At 34.1% G+C, this 21270-nt stretch overlaps 1 protein-coding gene across 1 annotated transcript in view; it reads right to left on the reverse strand.

Annotated features, from left to right (window-relative positions):
* The window catches only part of ASCC3 (activating signal cointegrator 1 complex subunit 3), a 250236-nt gene that overhangs the window by 74847 nt on the left and 154119 nt on the right, over positions 1-21270 (reverse strand). The window contains exons 17-24 of the mRNA XM_041478050.1: positions 19628-19747; positions 15422-15586; positions 14488-14574; positions 12128-12304; positions 9883-10108; positions 5975-6129; positions 2211-2309; positions 1594-1762 (exon numbers count right to left, since the gene is read on the reverse strand). Coding sequence (XP_041333984.1) covers positions 1594-1762; positions 2211-2309; positions 5975-6129; positions 9883-10108; positions 12128-12304; positions 14488-14574; positions 15422-15586; positions 19628-19747 — 1198 coding nt within the window. The remainder of the gene's footprint in view (positions 1-1593; positions 1763-2210; positions 2310-5974; positions 6130-9882; positions 10109-12127; positions 12305-14487; positions 14575-15421; positions 15587-19627; positions 19748-21270) is intronic.

Here is a 21270-nt window from a genome sequence, read left to right on the forward strand (position 1 = left end):
AACTGTGAACCAGCTATTTGCAAATTAATCTTTTTCTTATACCTGTTTTCTTTTTATCCACTTGTAGTAAGTTCTAAACTCACTGCCTTAGATCATATGTATGTCCAGCTTCTTATGATAACAGAATGTGGAGTATTTCAAGTTCAAGGGAAAAAATCTTTTTAAGAAGGAAGGATTCTTTGGAGTTTCCAAGTTGATGGAGTAATACAAATCAGATGAGAACAGCTAAATTTTGCATCTTATTCTTTACATGTATAATTAAAGACATAATCTTAATAAATAAACAAACAGCTTTTCAATATATGATTCTCCATATATCTTGAGGGCATCTGCTATCCAAAGAATTAGAGATTGTGGAATTTGGAAGATGATATATATAACCAGATTGGATTTGGAATCCTACCAAATTAAGGAGACTGCAGTGATTCTGCTATGCAGATGCTTGCTTTGAAGTTGGGTTTGGTTTTTTTTTTGTGGCTGGAGGTCTCCTTGTCTTTTCAGGGTGCTTCACATTAAGGTATGATATGGGAGTCATAAAATCTACTGAGGCAATGATGCCTAATATTCTTCACATGCTTTTCACTGATACCTTATGGCTGTTTTATCATTCCCACTGAAACAGTGATTTCTTGGGCTCTGTTGAGGAGAAAGAAGGGTTTTTTTTTGCCTAGCAGAGCCTCTACGTACTTCGTTGTTGAGTGGGAACCAGATGGGAATTGAAATCAATTACCATAAATCCTGGAGTCTCCATAACTGGTGATGTGTAAATATCTTTCTGTTTCTTCTGAATAGTAGTCAGTGATCAGTCAATTAGATAAAAAGGTTACACATGCTTTTCCAGACAGCGTAGGTACAGTATAACAATAGCTAAACACTTCACAAACACATGTGAATTTATGCACGCCAAAGGACAACACCGTATGAGAATTGTGCATTTCTGAAGGCACTCAGCAGACTGCTAGATGAGCCAAATGTAATTACAGAGGAAAGGTTTTACAATGACATCAGGCCCAATGAATGTATAAAGCAATTTATGTATCCAGAAAAAAGAAGCAAAACACAAACATATGCTTCTGTGCCAAGTGTTAAAAAAGGAGGGGGAGGGGCGGGACACAACTTGATGAGACGAAATGTCATGTTCAGTGCTGCAACAGTACTTACTATGATAAACATTTCTCAGCAAAAATAGGAAAATGTTTCATATTTTCTAAATTTTCATTGTTCTTTGCTGAATGCCATTTATTAGACAGTCTAAGATATTTTTAGCCAGTCCAGAAGAAAGGTAATGCTTGCAAGCACTAAGGTAAGACATATCGTAACACAGAGATTTGCTTAGTTTTATATGACAGGTTCAGTTTCCTTATGGTTTATAGAGAATCTGGAGTAACTAAAACGCTGGTGTTATACTGAGATGAAAACAAAATTCCTGTATTTTGTTCAGGAATTGAAAAGCTTAGAAAGCTGGAGAATAAATATCACAAAGTGAAATTCCATACATTTTTCTCCAATGAAGCAGAAGTAAGAGTCTAATTGCACTACCATAAGAAACCCCAATATGAGCAATTAAAGCAAAATGATCAAATTTGAAGTTACCTGTGTGGGGTGGATGTCTCTCTGGAAGAATCAAATGTTGAAAATTTATGATACATACAGCCTCTGCACCTAACCATCTATCAGACACAGCTCGAATGTAATATTGAGAAGGAAGAGGTTCAAAAATTGGGATTGTGAACACCAGCAGCTGAGGCTCTTTAGTAATGACCTAGTGCAAACATGTAGAGAATAATTACTGCACAGAAAAATCAGTGACTTGAAAAATCATAGTTTGCCTCACTTCCATAAGCATTGCTAACACAAAACAATAGAGTATGTGTGCAAATATTTACATCTTTATAAAATATTTTACTGCCTGGAATGAATTTTTTTCCATAGTCTTCCAAAGATAAGAAAAAAGCTGGCTCTTTATGTAGTTCTTTAACAGACAAAACCATTACAGTCTTTCTATATCACCTGAAAATAACTGTGCCAGCAAAGAGGGAAGAGAAAAAGGGACATTTGAGCTTAGAAAACGTTGTTGTGGAAGTCCAAGCTGATCAGGTACATCTGAATTCAAAAGCTGTACTGCTGATTTGAAAATCTGTTTAGGCCAAATCCACATCTCACTAACATTGTTTTTGTCTTGCAGTGAGGTTCTGAATGAAGACCATTACCTGTTTCTTTTGAATGATGAAGTACTCTGAATGATAAATGTGATCATTAGTAGGGTCTTCTACCCAAATCCACCAGGGCTCTCCAACACTGCCATGTACCTTTATGAGTAAAAAAGATATGTTTGTTTTAGCTCTGACAAGATTCTCTAGGTTTTCTAGAAATAGTGAATGTATTTCTAAATGACATAGACTCATAAAGGAGTACAGACATCTGAGGTAACAGAAAAATAACATTTTTAATCAGATGATACTGTCTAAAGATTATGCTTCAATAAGGGTTTGCTTAAGGTACATATAATACAAATGGGCATGATACAAATGCAACTGAAGGTAGTGCCTCAGCTGTTTATAAATTCACTTAGTCCCAAGGATTCCCTCTAGGCTCCTAGGAAAGAACATGTTCTCTTTATTCCTCTCTGTACTTTTGCCTTTAGGTTCTGTACAGAAGATTGTCGTTTGTAGCTGTCTGCTCATTTTTCAGTCACAAACATTCTCTCAGGAGAAAAACTGGACACCGAGTTGTGATATTGCTCTCCCCTCTCTCATCCACTCTCCTCTAGAGAGATACAGCAAGTGCATTCCGAAGGCTGTAGGTGTAGCCATTGTTACAGGTGAAATGAGAAGAACATAAATAGAGCCATTACTTGATGATTTTTCTGCCACCTCACAACATGTCTTTTTAAACCTGGACTTTTGTTTGCTTTGTTGTGTACCTTACGTTGCAATGCCAGTAATGCCAGAAATCATAGCTAGGTATGATGCTAAATTAATTATTTTTTTTTGTTTCTTTGTCAGAATAAATAATCTTTGCCAATGTTCAAGTATTTTATGTAAATATTTCGGAAAATAAGAAAAATGCATGGTAAAGGAGTATGGAAGACATGCTACTAAATGAATGCAGATTTCTGGTGTTTCTGATGAGGACTGTGATAAGTTGCAAAACCAGGAGATGAAAAAAAAGTTGGAATTTTTCCTAAACTTAATAGAAAAAAAGTCAAAGTGCATAGTTGCTCCTAATGGCAATTTTAATGCTCCAGGAATCTGGTATTGATTCACATGGTACACATTATTTTCAGCATAATTCATTACTGTGTCTGTGTCAGAAAACAGTCTGTACTCATTTGTGAAGACAAAACTATGCACAAAAAATAAAACTAAGGTGCTTTTCATTCTTGTTTTTTACCACAGCTGCACAATAGACAAATAGATGGACGGTCACTCATTTTTATTACATTTGAATTTCACTTGCAGCTTTATTGGGAACTGAAGCAGTGAAACTGAAATGACACGCAGGTGACATCTTGAAAAGTGGCAGTGAGACTATTATTTCATCTGGGTCTAGGAGCATTTAAGAGAGATAAGAAGAACTAAGGAAGGCAATTAAGTTCAAAGCTCAGAAATTTTATTATTAACTGTAATAGCAACCTAATTTTAGAAAGTCCCATGAAAAAACTGTATACAGTAAGCAGGACAATCTGGGAAGAAGAAACAACATCTTCAGTAATGATTCTCAAGGACTGGGGAGCTCTTAAGAACTGGCACATACCTGTGCCTGTATTTTGGGCAACCATCACCCTAAAACTACATGTCTGATATATAACTCAGTGAATGAACACTACTTGCATTATTCTGCATTTCTGCTGGACTCCTCCTGGATGCATTAAGGCTTAATTGCTCTGTCTGGGTATGTTTATAGTCCTTTGCTTCTAATAATAGAATAAAAATCTGGGATTTGGCTCACATGCTTTTACTGAACCTAAGGGCTCCCTGTACTGAAAACTAAAGATTAGGTTGATGTCCTATCTCACAAAAACATCTTTTCTCTTGTAACATCAAGCACAAAGTTTGTGATGAGATCATTATAGAATTAATTATCTGGGTAAAGGAACAACCTTAAAGCCATGAAATGTTAGCCAAGCAGGGTATTTAAAGTTTTCATAACTGGTTTTATTTGGTTACTGCAATTCTTTAGATGGGATTTTTTAGCAACTCACTTTTGTACCAAATACAAGTATACTGGTAAGTTTCTATAGCCATCTTCTGAGGAGCTTGTTAAAATAATATGATGATAGAGAAGCAGTTTCAGTGTCTATGCTTGAATTTGAGACAGCTATTCATTTTCAGAGACTATCAAAATTTAACAGCTTTAGTTATTTACTATGATAGAAGCTTCATTAACTGAAGAAACAGGAAAATCAACATCACATAACAAAAATTTAAAAAAGAAAAAAAAAAACTTTTCCAAGTTTTTATGATTACCAATAAAAAAATTCACATAAAAACATCTCCATAAGCTTAATTTATACAACAGTCATGATATTTCCAAAGCAATCATCAGAAAAACTGCATAAAGGGGTCATGGCAGAAAATAGACTTGTGACAAACTTTTGCTGTAAATTTAGAAGTTCAGAATCAAAACAATAGTATAATTTTGTGTGGACCCCTTTTTAACTTGTAAAGATATAGAACCTAGATTTTTTAGAAAAACCTAACAATGGATTAAGAAATTACTTTGTATTAAGATAAAGTTTAATATGAAGAACAGTAATTTTTTTGTCTTTAGCAGATTACAGGTAAAATGGATCAACTGAACAATAAAAACTTGTTTCAATCCTAAAAAGTAATGCCTTATTTTCCTTCTAAAGTACTGCACATAAATAAGGCAAAAAATATTCATGTTATAATTCATGTTAAGAATCCATTAAAATATTTCTTCAATAAATACAGATGGCAAGCAAAGTCAAACTTTCTATATTTTGATTGCTCAAACTCTATATTTTGATTGCTAATATCCCATTTATAAGGTAACTCGATGAAATTTCCACAAGAAATTAAGCCACCTTTCATCAGGGAAAATGAATTCTAAAGTAATTTAAATATTTGTGGAATAAAACTCTCATTTAATTATGATTAAGGTAAAAGTTGTAATCAAAGGGATTTTAAAATTAATTTTTAATAAAAGAACAGATACTTAATATCCACATTTCAAAATAATTTATCTTAAGCATAAATTTCATAAGTCTAAAATAAGAAAATTATGTTTGCCCATGGAGGTGTGTTTTTTCCCTGTAGAAAGTTTCTGAAGTAACAGCAACAATACAATGCCCCCATGTGGACATTTATGTTTCACTTAGATTTATCTTAAAAGTATTTCTAATGAACAGATTCTGAATCAAAGGATGTGTGTACAGCTAAATGGGAAACTGGTACAACTCCTTTCATATAAATTTGCACTATAAAATACAGATGAACAGAATTCCAAACGTATCTCAGGTTTTTTTTTTTTTTTTTTTTTTTTCATACAAGCCCCAGCAGAAAAAGGCACTGATATTGTGAATATATTTGTGAAGCCAGGAGGAACAGGAGAACCTGGCATACATGAACTGCATTTCAAAGCTTTTCTGTGTTTGATATTCATTCATAGTTCAGAGAGCCATTCATATCTCTCTTTCTCTTGCTTCTCCTTTCTGGGCACATAACTCTCATCTGTGTGTGACTACTGTAAATATTCAGTATTAAGCATTTGCCTCAATGTGTTATACACAGGCCAATTTTAAAAGACTTAACAGAAATGAAAAGATGATCTTTGCCTGCTTTCTTCAACAAAAGTCATAAAGATCATCCCATTCCTACTTCCAAATTTGCTTTTTAGCTAAAATAAATGCTTTTTTAAAAAAGCAAAAAAGCTATGGGCATGCAGTGATCATTTCCTTTACTGAAACTAAACTAATCTTTCTCCTCTTGCCTCCTCCCTGTGTTTTTACCTGATCATTCCAGGTGAAGTCGGGAGCGATGTTCAGCCGAACTCGGAGCACAGTGCGGGTGATTGGCTGGATCGTTGCTTCCATTATGATGGAGGGTATTTGATGGACACACTGTTTTACCTTTAACCCAATTTTCACATGATGCAGCATATGACCTGCCAAGAAAACATTAGGTGTAACGAATTTGCATTTCCAGGAAAAAGCATACAACTCTGACTTTCAAATAGGCTTTTAGAGAGCAGTATTATTGCTTGCTTGTTTTGCTCCTGGGTACGTAAATGTCTGACTCTCTTGACCTGGCATGTCTGAATATTTTGTAATACTTAACTTGAATTAGCAATTTAGAGCCTTGAAAAACCAGTATTAACCCCCTTGTTGGCTATAACTAAGGGGTTAAAGTAACTATTAAGAATTCACACTGAAAATATTATGTCAAGCGAGTTCCCTCTCCTTCACTTATTTTTAGTCCACGCTCTTATCAAGCCATGTAATTCTTTTTCAGAGCACAAATACCAACTTTTTACTTAATTGAAACTTATTTCTACAATTTCTATGTAGTGATTCAAAGCAGACAGAATGCTTCTCATAAAACTGAAAGGTACTTAATAGGTAAAAAATGTATATAAGCAAATATCTCACAGAAGCTCTGATCTCTGAGAATATACCAGTGTGTAACTGAGACAAAGGAAAAATTAAATGTTGCAATGATTTTTATTTTCTATTGTAATCATTGTAACTAAGGCAATAAAGTGATTCTATTTATTTAGAAAAATGTCCTACTTGTATTTTACAGCTCAATTCTCTCTTCTCTTGCTCTTCCTTTTGAATATAAAACAAAGTATCTAGTAGTAATTTCTTTTTTTACTGAAATTATTCCACCTTCTGGCTTATTTAGGAAAATACGGCTTATTTACTACATTTTCACTGACATTGTTAATGTAATTATGTGGAGCATATTTTAGATTTTAATTGTGATGGCCATAAATACTCTGTTAAAATCTACCTTATCAATCGCTACTGATATTTTCTGGTATTGTTATGTGGTTCTGTACATACTTACCCATTTTAAAAAATATTAAAACTTTTTTAAAAAGAAGCCCTATCATTTGCATTATGTGCAAAATGAAAAGGTGATACAAACCTTTTCTTGCAATTACAAGACATTTATGAGTATAGCATCTTGAAACTGCTATTTTTAAAAATTGATATTGACTTTGTCTTTTTAGTTTTTCTTATTTAACAAATTGGCAGATAGATTTGTCTCTCACAGGTGTTTATACTCTGAAGTAATGAACGGTGACCTTGCTTAAGAATCAAACCCCTAATCAAAAGTTTTAATACATATTCAATCAGTTTAATTTGCAGTTGGTAAAACAATTGCACCTCCAACAAGTGTGTTAATAAACACCAAACCCCTTATGTTGGTACACTTGTATGATACTTGCATTGTTACAGCCTACTTGCACAGGGACTAGCTTTTGCTTTTAGAGGTAAAACTTCAGAAATCATGTTAAATAAAGGCAGATTACAAATATTCAAAGATATGACTCAAAAATCCTATCTAGGCAAGTATACTTTTCGTGGCAAAAATCACTTTTGTTTTTTAAATGTCTGAGGTGAACTGTGTTTGTACAGGACAGCACTGAGGTTCTTTTACACTTATGTGCTAGGACAAAATAAGGCTCCTCTCCCAACTTCTACAAAACATGATAAAACCCTCTCCCCCCAAGCTCTCTCTTTTTGCTTTTGAATAGTCACATTATGAGAAACCATCAATGGTATTTAAGAAATATCAAAACCCTCTAAACAAAGGCTGACTAAGAAAATAGGCATGTCTAAAAAAAATTTGCTTATTCTAAAATGTTTGTCATCTGCATTCTGGAAAAAAAAAAAAAAAAAAAAAGACTGTTTATCTCAGCCAACACAGTGATTTCCTGGCTTTCTGGAAACTCCATGGTTACATTGCAATAGCTCATAGATTGGTGTTGATCCATTCATGGTACCCTGGCATCCAGGATCTGTGCACACAACATGCTCTCCACCCATCTGATGCTTTCATCTCCCTCTAAGCCATGGGCTGAGTTAGCCAGCTAGCTCCTGTCTTTGTTACTCTATCTCCAAGGTCTCCATAACATTTTAAAAACAAGAAACACTAAGACTGAAACTAGCCCTGTGGGGTAAGAAAACAAGGCAGTACCTGGAAGTTGTGCCTTTCCTCAATTCAACACGGCTTAGAATTTGAAATAAAAATAGGTGGCTTCCTTCACACGCCTCAGAAAGAGAGACCAGACAGGAGGAAGTGTGCCAAGCAACTACTTCACAGAGATACACAGATCAACTTTGATATTTATAAGGCTGAAGAACATGAAATATCATTATGTATGGTCAGCAGTGACCTATTTTTACAGTCAAATCCCATGTTTCATCTACTTTCAAACTAAGTTAATATAAACCAGAACCAGACAAACTGCAGGTATATATAGATACATTTCCATCTTGTCAATACTGGTTCCAATACATTGAAGGAAGCAAAACTGGCTTTGTATTTTTACACAAAATTTCCTGCTTCTCAAGTGAGGGTATGGGGAGAAAGAACAATTAAAAAAACCAAACCCAAACAAAAGAAAAACAAACAAAAAACCCCCCAAACTAAAAACAGCTCCACAAAACCAAAGAACAACAACAAAATAAAAAAACCCGCTAATACAATTAATGGAAAAGAACACTAAGCACTAAAAGGCATCAAATACACAAAAAATTAACAGTGAATTTAAAAGTGCTATAACACTTCTGAATAAAAAACTATAATGCTAGCATTTCAAATAAAATGCAGCGGTATTAATACATTTAACATTACTGTATTAAAATGCAGTTAAAGTAAGCATCTAAAGTAAGCATCTAGAATTTTGTCATAGTCTTTTGGTTTAACTTATTAAATGAAAATATAGCCTCTAATTCTGCAATCTTTTACATATTTATTTAACTATTTCCAGCCTAGATTAGGCACATAACAAATTTTTCCAAGCTGGCAATATAGTACTCCTGCAAATGAAAGAAATATTAAGTTAGACATGACAGCTTCTAAGCAGTGAATATGAATGGTATTTTTATTCTAAAATTAGATTTTTCAAAGAATGGCAGCTTTTTTATCAACAGTTTGGTAATAGCAGGTGCAAATGAAGTCCAAATAAAAAAAATACACTATGGAAAAAGAAATGCATTACAAGTGATTTTTTTTTTACTTCAACCAGCTGGTGGGCAGTTTGTGCACAACAGTTTATACAGACTTACTGGAAATTGTCATTATGTCTATCAGTAGGCTTGTGGATTTTCTCATTATTGGACTGTCAAATCCTTTAAAAAATTCCATTAAGGTTTTGTTGCAGTGACACCAGTGACAATGAATTCTCTGTGTTCAATGAAAATTAATGCAGTCTTTCAGAAGAAGGTCATTTACTGATAGTATACCTGAATGTAATAATCTGGTTTTATTCTTTTTCATGTTAATAGTTAAAGAAATAAGGCCACATTGTGCCAACTGGCAAAAGTAAACAGATGCCTTTTATAGTAGCGTGTTATGTAAGGTGGGCAGAAAGGGAAGCACACAGGTCAACATAAATATGTATATATACACATATATACCTAAATACTTATCAATAGACATCTCCTTTCCATCTGTGTTCTGTGACAGGACATGGGCTGGCTTTATCCTTAGGGCTGTGCCATTTTACAAGCTGTGGAGACTGGAAAAAACCTTCTTTATTGGATAAACCATATTAATGTGTGGGATGTGGCTACATGGCTCCCAGACCAGAGAGGGATTGTTGATGATGCATGGCTCAGATTTAGTTCTTACTTGCCCATTGTTTTCTAATAGTTTAAGCAGATCAGCCTTGCTGCTTTCTCACCTATTTCATCTTTTCTCATGTCCTTCATCTTGTCTACGGTGAGATTCTTCTCTTCCAGCTTGGAGAGGACGGATGGTGGTAGCACTGAGAACTGCCTCAGCGGGCTCACCCAGCCCCAGAGCCGCTTGTCAATGACTTTGCTGAGGTTCAGTAGCCGATATGTCATGGCAGGCCAGCGTTTCCTCAGGGCAATCTCAAAAAGAGCTCGAACAATACGAGCTGCATTCTGGAAAGTGAAAAGGAAAAAAAAAAAAAAGGCAAAACTGTTGTAATTCTCTCAATATTCTTTGTAAAATGAAAAGGATCCCATAGACTGATCTCTGACAAACCGTAACAATAGATTTTTCTTTTCAAACTGATTTCAAACATTTTTGAATACTATTTTTTCCATCACTGTCTAGTGGCAGAACTACCTCATGGCTGCATTCTGAAATTATGAAAAGAAACATGTGCAACCAATTAAAATGGTAGCGTCAGGTCTGCCATAGAACTTTGATCACAGTTATGCTAACATTATGGAGTTCTAAATTTATTGTGTATCAATCACTTCTGAAGCAAATTCACTTAATGTACCCCCCATATAACAGACACCTGAAAATTCACTTTATATGGAAATTCAACTTTTGTATTTCTGCAGTTTATGCTTCTATAATAGCATCCCATTTCACACTGAATTTCACAACATTTGCACAGAAGCTTAACAGTAGTGAATGTTTAAAAATATTTTACTATATTCTGAGAATAGTGTATAACCGAACTGTACAAATATGCTTGGACTTGGAAAAATAATTATTAACATAAGTTTGAATGAGGTCAGTCTTATCCTGAAAACCTAAGTTATGGTATTCCTTTCATAAACTTTTCAAGCTGTATTATGAAGCTATGCTTTTTTTAAATTTTTTTTTTTTCCCTACCAGTACCATGTCTGGATTAGGAATTATGTTCTTGATTCATTGAATAGAATATAATCATTCCCTACTGGCTCTGCTATGCCAACAGGAATAAAAAATAGAAAATTATTTGGTTGTGATAGGAAGCATATGTTACTAAAGAAGCACATTCCTCTTACTTAGAAAGAATGAAAAATTTTCTTAATTCTCACTATCCAAGTTAAAAAAAAAAAAAAAAAAAGAAAAATCACACTTTGTAGCACTGGTTCCACAAATACAGTTTATGAAGATCTGAGAAGAAGACCATGTTGCCTCACTAAACATGCTATAAATGAGACAGACAAATAAAAGCAATTGCCTTGAAAGCAAAGATTAAAAGGATCCTACTGAAAATGATTTTCCTGTGCAAGTGCCACAATTTTTATCATGTGTACAATCAATTAATCATTTTCTCATTTATACTCATACATGCTACAAAATACAAACATTTCTGAAAAAAGGTTATGCTGCTATGAAAATGTTGCTAAAGACTATGAATAATTTTGAATATTTAAATCTCATCTTTAGTACCAACTAAATGCAGCTTTTAGATTAACTCTTTCCAAAGTAGTTTTGTAAGGATGAGACAGAAATAATTCCATGCAACAATCTCTGCTGACTATTAAATATAAAAAAGAAGAGTGAGAGAGAGAGATGGGCTAAAAGGTACCATTTTTTGGGGTCACAGTTGTCTAAATAGATCTCTGTGTCATATCCCCCTTTGTACCTGCCTATGTGTGGTAACTAAAGAGGCTGTGTTACAATCAACCCTTTGTGTCAAATGAAGCCAACAAACAAATACATAGACTGTTATGACAATCTGCATATTTTTTGCTGGATTACATCTGGCAACAGAATTACAATAGCACATCTTTCGTGAGTAAACCAAGGTATGCAAATCAAACACAAAATATGTTTTCCAGAATGAAGTATAAAAACACACAAAGCATAAAAATAGATTACAACAGATTTTCACATTTAGAAGAAAACCCTGAAATTTAGAGAATATAATTTCTTTGCAGTCACAGTTAGAGCAACTAAATAGAATAAGATTACATGGGTGGTACAAACAAAAAAGGACATTTATAATTAACAAAAACTGCCATAGTCTCCCAAGTTAGCCTTTTGCAAAAATTTTCTACTCAAGTGTTATAGCTCATATGCATGTATAAACACACGACTCGGATTCTCAAAGAAATTTGCACAAAAATGTACAAAAAAGGTGCAGATCGGGGCCTACTTATATAATTGCAGATATTTGGGAGAATTAAAACATCAGAAGTCAGCAACAAATACGTAGAAAATACTATTTTTACCTGTGCAACATATGCAGAATCCGAAATAAGGGAGAAGCTGTCCATCTCCCCTCTGCTAATGTATGTTTGAAGGAGGATATTAATTTTTCCATAATTGTTTTCCACACCTCCTGGAGCAGGAAGTTCACAGAAATCATTTAGTAAGGTATCTAGCTCTTCTATTTCTTCTTCTCTTACCTACAACACAATTATACATTTTGAAGAGGTTGAAGCAATTTGATAAAAATTTTTACACTGAAATCAAATTTTCCTTATAACATAGTTATATCACATTTAAATAGAGTCTCTAGTTTTAAGGAGAAAAAAGAAGAAGAAAAAAAAAAGCAGTAGCTAATAGACCATTAATGAAACTATCTTAATAGGGACACAATTACATTTTGTTATTCATCACCATCTATTAAGGTTGCCATTGACACACAAAAATTTGATATGCCACAAAAATTGAATCTTGTGACCTTGCCATCCTTCATCTGATGAGATTTTATTTTTTATTTGACCAGAGTAAAACTTCTGTCCATCTGGATTAGGGCAATCTTGAATTAACATTAAATGTACTCATTATAGTTACACAGTTTGCATGTGGTATAATACATTTTTAAACTCAAAATTGTGAAGTACTATGATTCATCATATTAAATTTTGCACTGTTAATAAGATTAAGTCTTAATGTGAGTAAAGAAATATTAATATCTATGGTTTGAATAATGCATAACATTTCACATTCTTACTGATGACCCTTACATGGCAAAACCAGCATAAATCTACATATTCTTTGACTTACTGATCGTCTGTTAGTGTAAAACTTATTTGAAGAGGGTAAATGTTTGGTCCCTGCAGGGAACCATCTGAAAGTAATTTTCATTTGGACCTGACTACCTGACATACAAAAGACCCTAAGACAATTGGGTTAAAATCCCCAACTTTCTAGTGACTAGTCCCACAGGAAAGAAAGACATGAAGTACAGAACCATCATAAATGGCTCCACTTTCAGGGGAATACGACGCTCTGCTTACAACAGCATTTTTGATAATTTTTTCTGCTCTTGCACAGCACAAGTCTTATCCAGATCTGTATTTCAGCTACTGATGAGTTACATATCTCAAAATTCAGAATTTATGAAGGCAATATGGAAACGTGATTAATTTATCAAAAGCCACAATTTCCATCACACAGAGGGGCAAATCCTGAGCTGCTGTTGTGAAAACCAGTAACTCATTTAACATTCAGAGCTGCACAGCAAATGAATCACAAAAATCTGGAAATGACGGTGCACTGATGCCATGCCATATAAATCTGAGAAAGTAAACTAGAAAAACTGTGCTTTAGTCAAGAAGCATCACTACTAACTTTATTAAAAATATAGAAACATATCACATGATGTTTTCCATATGCTTTCCTTTTAAATATTAAATTACGCTAAATTTAGACCTAGTCAAGCATTATCACTGTCATAAAAAAAACCCTTTCTAGCTTGGAAAACGTTCCATGTATGACTGTGAAACCTCACTGCTTATTATCTTCTGTAATAGAAGAGATTACAGCAAAATAGAATTTCTCCATTAGATAAAGAGATGGTAATACCCAGACAATGTGTGCAAATATGTAAATATGTAGATGGTGAGGGATTCACACTGCCAGCTCACAGAGCCAGGTGAATGGGAGCCAGCTTTGATCTGCAAGTTGTATAATTGTGGTAAAATGGCAATGAGCCCAAGCTAACAAACCCTGTGGAGTCTGGCTCGTACCTCTGTGAGATGGAAGCATGGGCAAACAAGCTCATGCCAGCTTGGAATGTATTGCCTCTACCCACATGGGAGGCAAAGAGGAAGGTTGGAATTGAACTGAGTACAATAGAACAGTAATCTTCTAGCCTGTGTAAAATCTGTTGACAACTTACTAGATTTCAGATTTGAATTTATGAAAATTTATCGTTCTGCCAACCTAATAATGTTCCCTGCAGAAAATACATCAGAGTTCCCTTCAGTACGTCCTGCCTCATTCCTGATAAAGCAAACTGTTCAGGGAGACATCCAATAATGCCTCAAACATCAAACAGAGAAACTATCTCATCCCTCGGCACACTATTCAAATGGACACTCAGCTTCACCTGTTAATAATTGAAGAGCTGAAAAGTTCTTAAAAGCATTTTAAAGAATTACTCAAAGATCCATAACTAGCTATTAAATGTGCACAACAGTTCAAGCTGAGCTACGTACAAATTTGAGCGAGAGCATATTCTGTTTACTTAGAAAACATTTTATAATGGTGCTTAGCATTTAACAAAACTTGTGTCTGCAGGCAATATTTATGGAGTAAGTACTACAGAAGTGTCTAGCTTCAAGACATTCTTTAACTTTACCTTTATCTGTTCAAACTCTTCAGCTTTTGACACTATAGCAAGAATATCGCCTTCGGTTTTATGAGCATCAAACAATTCATTGAAAGTCTATTAAAAATAAAAATAATTGATTTGTAACTGAAAATAAAAATACACATATAGTAGGAAACAAAGAAACCTTGGCCAAGAGTTTAAAAGGCATATAAGGCTAAAATGCAAGCTATTGGAAGACCAGGGTGATGCAATTTAAACAGGAACAAATTCCATAATGACTTTTTGGCAGTTTCAGAAAAACAATCCCTCCCAGTGCCTTGCCACCCCAAAATCAAGAGACACACAATGTGGCCACTGAAAAAAAAAGTCTAGGACATATCTGACTGAATAAATATGTAAGACTAATTATACACAGTGACAGTATACAGTTAAAAATTATTAATGCTGAGTCTTCAGCTTTTATTCAAGAAAAACTTATTTGCTTAGAAAAATGTTTTAAGATGAATGTGTACATAAAATCAAGTTTTCAATACTACAAAGTTTTGTACATGTTTACAACAGAATCTGATTACAGTGCCAGAAGTTGTTCAAGGTTGTCAACATGATAGGACTTTCTCCCAGAGAAGGTCATCCGTTATCAGACACTACAGTACAATGCACTATCATGTACCAGTGGTTGCACACACCATGAATGTCAAAATGTTTCTTATAATTCTTCAAAAAGAAGTCAAAAAGACTACAGAAATTTCAAATCTCACTTTACTGAGTCTAATTTTTCAGTATTGTTTGATATTTAGTTACTTTCTTTTTTACTAATTCCTCTCCCCCACATTTCAGTAAATATGATTTGAAAATAAAAAGAACAAATCAGCTACATATTCTGTAATATCTTGCAACTATTTTAGGTGTATGTTAAAAAAAGAAGGAAAAAACCCTCCAGAAACAGGACATCATCTTTTACCTCTATAGTATTGTATTTAATATAGTAGTGGCTGGCAGTTCTGCCTAAATCTGTTGAAGAAAAAAAGCCAGTCCGTTCTTCAAAGCGAATCATGCGGGCTTTGTCCAGTTTTCTGCCAACTTCAATAACCAATTGTTCTCTGTGCTTTTCTAGACCTGGATCCATCTAGACATAAAACATACACATTTATTTGCATAAAAGAAATATTAAATATATAATTTTCTTGAGGTAATGCAGTCACATGAAGTCAAAAATCTGATAAAATGAAGGTACAGTTATTAAGTCATAATTTTCTTGAGATCTCACTAGTAACTGTTATATTGACTTTACTGACCAAGTCCTGTATGTACAGGACAAAATAATCAGAATAAAATTTCTTTTACAATTATTTGGGACTGTCATTACAATGGAGACCAATACTATTTATGAAACAGTAGTATGATTATGAAACAAATTTACATTGAAAATTTTGAAAGATGTTTTAATGATAACATATTTTTCATTAAATTATCATTACTGTATCACTTCAAAAAAACATGTCATCTTATGGTACCTTCTGTTTATGAAAATGGCTGAAGATATACCTTCCTGTGTAGCTGACATGAGTGAGGATGGCTTTAATTGCTTTGATAATAGATTAAGCTTGAAATTGCATGGCTTAAATGTTTCTTAGCAAAAAAAAAAAAAAAAAACCAAAAAAAACCAAAAAACTTTAACATCTCCAAAAGCCTTTGGTATGCTAATTGGGATATTCTAATTAGTGACTTACAGATGTACAGTAACATTCATGTTAAAAGCACACCAAGGAGCTTCCTGTGCCCAACATCACTTCTATTCATATCAAAGTTCAGGAACTTGGACATTTTGTCCTACTAATTATACACATTATCTCATTAGTACATAAAAGGCTGGGCAAAACTCCCATCTGAGTAGGACTGCTGTATAATTGTGTGTTTCCACATCAGGCACCTGGGATACCCACACTGACAGGGATGAGTGAAAAGGGATTCATAGTTATGTTAACCTTCTGCTATATGTGCACCTGAGATATGGCTCTAAATAGACAAGCAATAATTAGTTTTAAGGACTGAAACTCCATCCTAGCCCACAGGCAGTATTCTTATTTCAGGGCTTGTGTATAGTTCAGATTTCCTACAGAATAAGTAGGATGCATGCACATACCAGCCCTCTTGGTAAATGCGAAACAGAGATACATGGCCAAGACAGCAAAAAGGAGCAGGCTTCTGAATTGTTGTGCCTTGGTTTGCACTGGTTTTCCCTGGGCCAGGATCCAGTTTCACCTTTGTGCAGAAGCACATCAGCTCACGGTCAGTGAAGCTGCGGACAAATGTAGTCATCTCCACAAAGCAGCTGGGAGACTAGTTCCTAATATTCCATGTTTGCCAGTTACCCTGAAGCTGTTTCTCCTTAGTTATGGCTTGCCTTAGTTTCAAGTCAAAAGCTAAGATGGCAAAGGTCTAGACTTCTTTTCTCAATGGTAAGTCATGCATTGAGGTCAGATTTCAGAGCAGAGTTGGTAAAAAAAAAGCGATCTAGACGCCAGATGTTCACCATTTCTTAAAACCATCGTGGGGGAAAAAATTAAAAAAATATCAAAATGACTCCCTACTCCTTTGGCAGTCCAAAGTACCTGCCAATCTTTTGCCTTACATAAAAGCTGAAGCTGCAACAGCACACTAACATTTTTTAAAAAGTTTCAGCTTTAAAGGAAAGGTCACCAACTTGAAAAAGCCATGAAACTACTTGAGTTTAGAGAATCCATGGTTAGCACCCTTCTTGTTGAACTTGCATAATTAGAAATCCTCAGAATAAAGGATCCAGTCTAGAACAGCTTTAAGCCCTTCTCTTTAAAATGAGCCTTGTCATGTCCACAGTAAGAAACTGAGCAGGTCTGGAGTATGCATACGGAAATTTAAGAGTGCGTGATAAAGCACATTACTATTCATTATAAAGTACTATTCATTATAAAGTATTATTCACACCATTTTCCTTTAATCTACTGACAGAAATGTTGGGCACAAGCTCGTTTAATTTTTATATCTAAACATAAGTCTTATGGTAATAAAAAGCTCTGCTTAACTATCGGAACACCAAAGAATGGAACCAAAAAGAGGAGAAAATAGACAAAGAAGGTTTTTAATCCAGGCATCTTTTCATTGGAACCCCAGAAGTAGGAGAAAATGCCTGTAATTCATACCACTGGCTTCACTAATACAACATTTGCATTTGCTCCACTTTTTCCTTCCACTCTTTATTTTCTCTTGCTGCTCCTCATTAATTTTGGCCATTTTCATGAATCAGTAAGAGGCATTATTGGCATTTCTGGCAAACAACTTGAAAAATCACAAATCAAAGCAGTGGACCTGCAGTAGCCTGCTCCTAGGTGTAGCCCAGAAAGATCCTGGAGACAACATGTGGGGTTCCAAAGATGTGCACCCTATTGTGTGAGTGCCCTGAAGTATAATTACTGGATGTCATGAGCACCAGTGGAAAGGGAATGGGGAATGAGTTTGCATGATCTCAGTCTCAACAGCTAGAAGTGTGATCCATGAGGGATATAGGGAATCTGAATGGATAACACTGACTGTCAGTAAAAACAGAGACAGAAATTGGCATACTGCAATTACTAAAATACAGTAAGACATCAATTATGAAAATTGGATACCTATACCCAGACTGGTCTAACTGACCAAAGCTTTGGCTGTACCTGCATCTGGCACTAGAGCATCCATGTTCTATCACACATAAACTTTGACATTTAAAACTGGTTTATCTAGAAAACAAGACGATTTGCACTGGTTTTGCTCCTAGATGAATGGGTAACACTTCACATTGATATAATTCGTTACTGCCTTAACTCAAACATATGCATGTCTAATATTAGCCCATCAAATCCAAAGGAGTAGAAAGAAGGTTAGTGGAACAATCCTCATTTTCTCAGCAGCTGAACAGAAACAATAGAGCAGGAGGAAGGGGAGAAACTCCCGTTCATTATTTTAAAATTTTTTAAAAGATATTTCTGTTACTGCTTTTTTCACCACTTATTATCACAATGGTTACATTTCCTTTAATGTAGAATTCGAGAATGAAACACAAAACCAGAATTTATATTAGTGGGACAACAACATTCTTCTCACTAGCAAATCAATTTTTGATTCTCATTTATCTATTACTTTGTGGTCTGTGTTATATACTGTTATAGTAACATATGGAAATGCACTATATATGACTTTTTATAGAAAAGAAATTTGAGATGACCAGAGGTCTAAACGTGCCTGGAGAAGCTTCCTTAAGCAATAGTTCACCTATTTCCACTGCAGTTTCCACTATCAGAGACAAAAAATATCAAACAACTGTCTGCTGACATATACCTCTACATGTTACCATGACCTAACAAACTGCTGCTCACAATGTCAAAATAAATGATGAAGTCACAAAATGGATCCTTGATGTGAAATAAACTGCAATTAACATACAGTTATGAGTTTGCCCTGCAGTAGGCTCAATTAACTGTGTCCAACTATGTTAACACTAAATGCTAATAAACAACTGTACAATGAAAAATGTAATACTATTTAGATAATCTGTAAACTATTAATCTTCCTAAAATTTACAGGTAATGGAAAAAACTTGGAAAAAACCCCTTATGTAAATATGCTCTGATTTATGTCACAGCATGAAATGCTTTTAAATACACAAAAAAATTTCCAAACAAATTAATAAAAAAATCTTGTAATTAATAAATCATATGAAAGAACTTATCACCCAATTAAAATTTTTATTTTATAGTTTATAATTTATTATACCAGGAAACATTCTAAAACAAAAGCTGACAGGGTGAGTGGGAATCAAGCAACTCAAAAATGATTTATTTTATCATTTCTATCTAGTCTACAAAACTGAAACACTGAAAACAGCCTAAGTTACAGTAACTGTGTGATAAGAATGAATGGTGTCTTTTGGAGCATAACTTGACCAGTTAAAATGTATTTTTATGTGAACAGAAGGGGCCTCATAATTCAGTGTTAAAAACACTCTGCTACAGAAAATATCTTCCTTTTTCTAAGCACTTTAAAAGAATTGCTGATGTCAGGTTAAGTAGAAATAGCAAATATTTATCCTCACATCAGGGAAGGATTAGAGACTCAGAACAGGTTACAGATTTTTTTAAAATGCATTTTATACCTGATAAGCTTTGTGACTGATGCCATATACTAATGGATTTGCTCTCATCCGTACATAAAGATAAGTGTAACTTATCCACTTTACTGCTTCTTCCACATTAGTTACCGTGCCAAGAGCAATCTGGAAATAGGAGAAGAGACAAAATTAAGTATATAGTTACTGCTGTACATAAGTACTTGGCTGAAAACACATGGAATTCAGAGTATTAGCACAAGAATAAAGAAAGTACTGGGATATTCCCAATTTACATAATTTTGAAATAATCCTAAAATAATAACTTGACCAATTTATGCAACTTTATCATGCGAACATGTAATAATAACATGTGTTGCTTTGACAAAATACTATAAATACAGTGACCATAAATGATCTTTCCTACACCACTTACAATTTTTTTGCAATTAAAAGATGTTATTGAGCAAGCTTGTTATAAAAATAAAAAGACAAACAAAAATTACTCTGTAGTGGATATGGTCAAAGTAATTTAAAGAAGACTGCTCAAAAAGAAAAGAATCTACATTTAAAAGATTAATATCATCATGCCAATGTGAAAGCACCATCAGGTCCTTAATAAAACGACACCAAGAATCTTTAGGTTTTTTCTTCCTCATACTTGGCAATCCCTTCAAACACAGTCTTTATAAATAGTTTTCTCCTTTTGTAGCTGCAAGTCAAACATACAGGTATCTGCTAGACTATAACAAAATATAACAAAATTGAACAGATAATATTAATATATATATATATATAAATATATATATATATATATAAACATGTTTATCTATATTTCAAGGCTAAAGCAGGTTCACCAAACCCATTTTTTGTACTGACTTTTTTTTTTCTGAAAATTCACTACATTTATCACCAAATTGTTGACCACACATGTATTTTTACTGGATAACTTCAGCTCTATTTTGTACCAGTTACATTCACTGAAGCATTTTACTGCTTAATTCCAGTTAACCTGATTTTACCAGAAGAAGTTAATATTTCCTGCATGTCCCATGAACAAACCTTTTTTGGTTGTTGCCGCTTGTTAAAACAAGCAAAAGTCCCTCTTACCAAAGTTTTGTGATTCATTACTGCATTTTTAAAGCTATTTTTGTTTTATTGGTGTTTGGATTTCATATAAATCTTCCATGTGACTTGGCAGAAATAATAATTAAAAAAAGCCTATAAAACCGAGTACATATGCATGTTCAGACTGAAGTACCTAGACTGTAATAACAACACTGACATTCTTTTTCAAATAACATAAATATCTGGTAAAAAATAACAACGAAAGGCATATCTGCCTTAAGTAAACTTGAATCCAGCAAAACTGTGTTAATATCAATGTCTAATAGCATGGAGTAACCCTAGGCTTTGCTTAACACACTTTTCAAGTGGTATTTTGTTGTTCAAAAGCATAAGGAGGTTGGGGCAAGTCCCATAGTATTGCTTTTCAAGGCAATAGCTACATAATGCACTGAAGTAGCTACAAAAGCATTCAGTTCTTCACAGACTACTACAGGGAGAACATGGAATAGAGCCCACAGGTTACTATTACTTGATTTGTACACAGGTTATTTGCAGCATTTGGTTTCTTTGCATGACTCAAATATCTTTCAGTGCAGAACTTGAAATAGCTTAAAAACATAGTC

This window comes from Pyrgilauda ruficollis, unplaced genomic scaffold (genome assembly GCF_017590135.1).
Source record: "Pyrgilauda ruficollis isolate IOZ18807 unplaced genomic scaffold, ASM1759013v1 scaffold43, whole genome shotgun sequence".
In the NCBI taxonomy this organism is placed as follows: domain Eukaryota; kingdom Metazoa; phylum Chordata; class Aves; order Passeriformes; family Passeridae; genus Pyrgilauda; species Pyrgilauda ruficollis.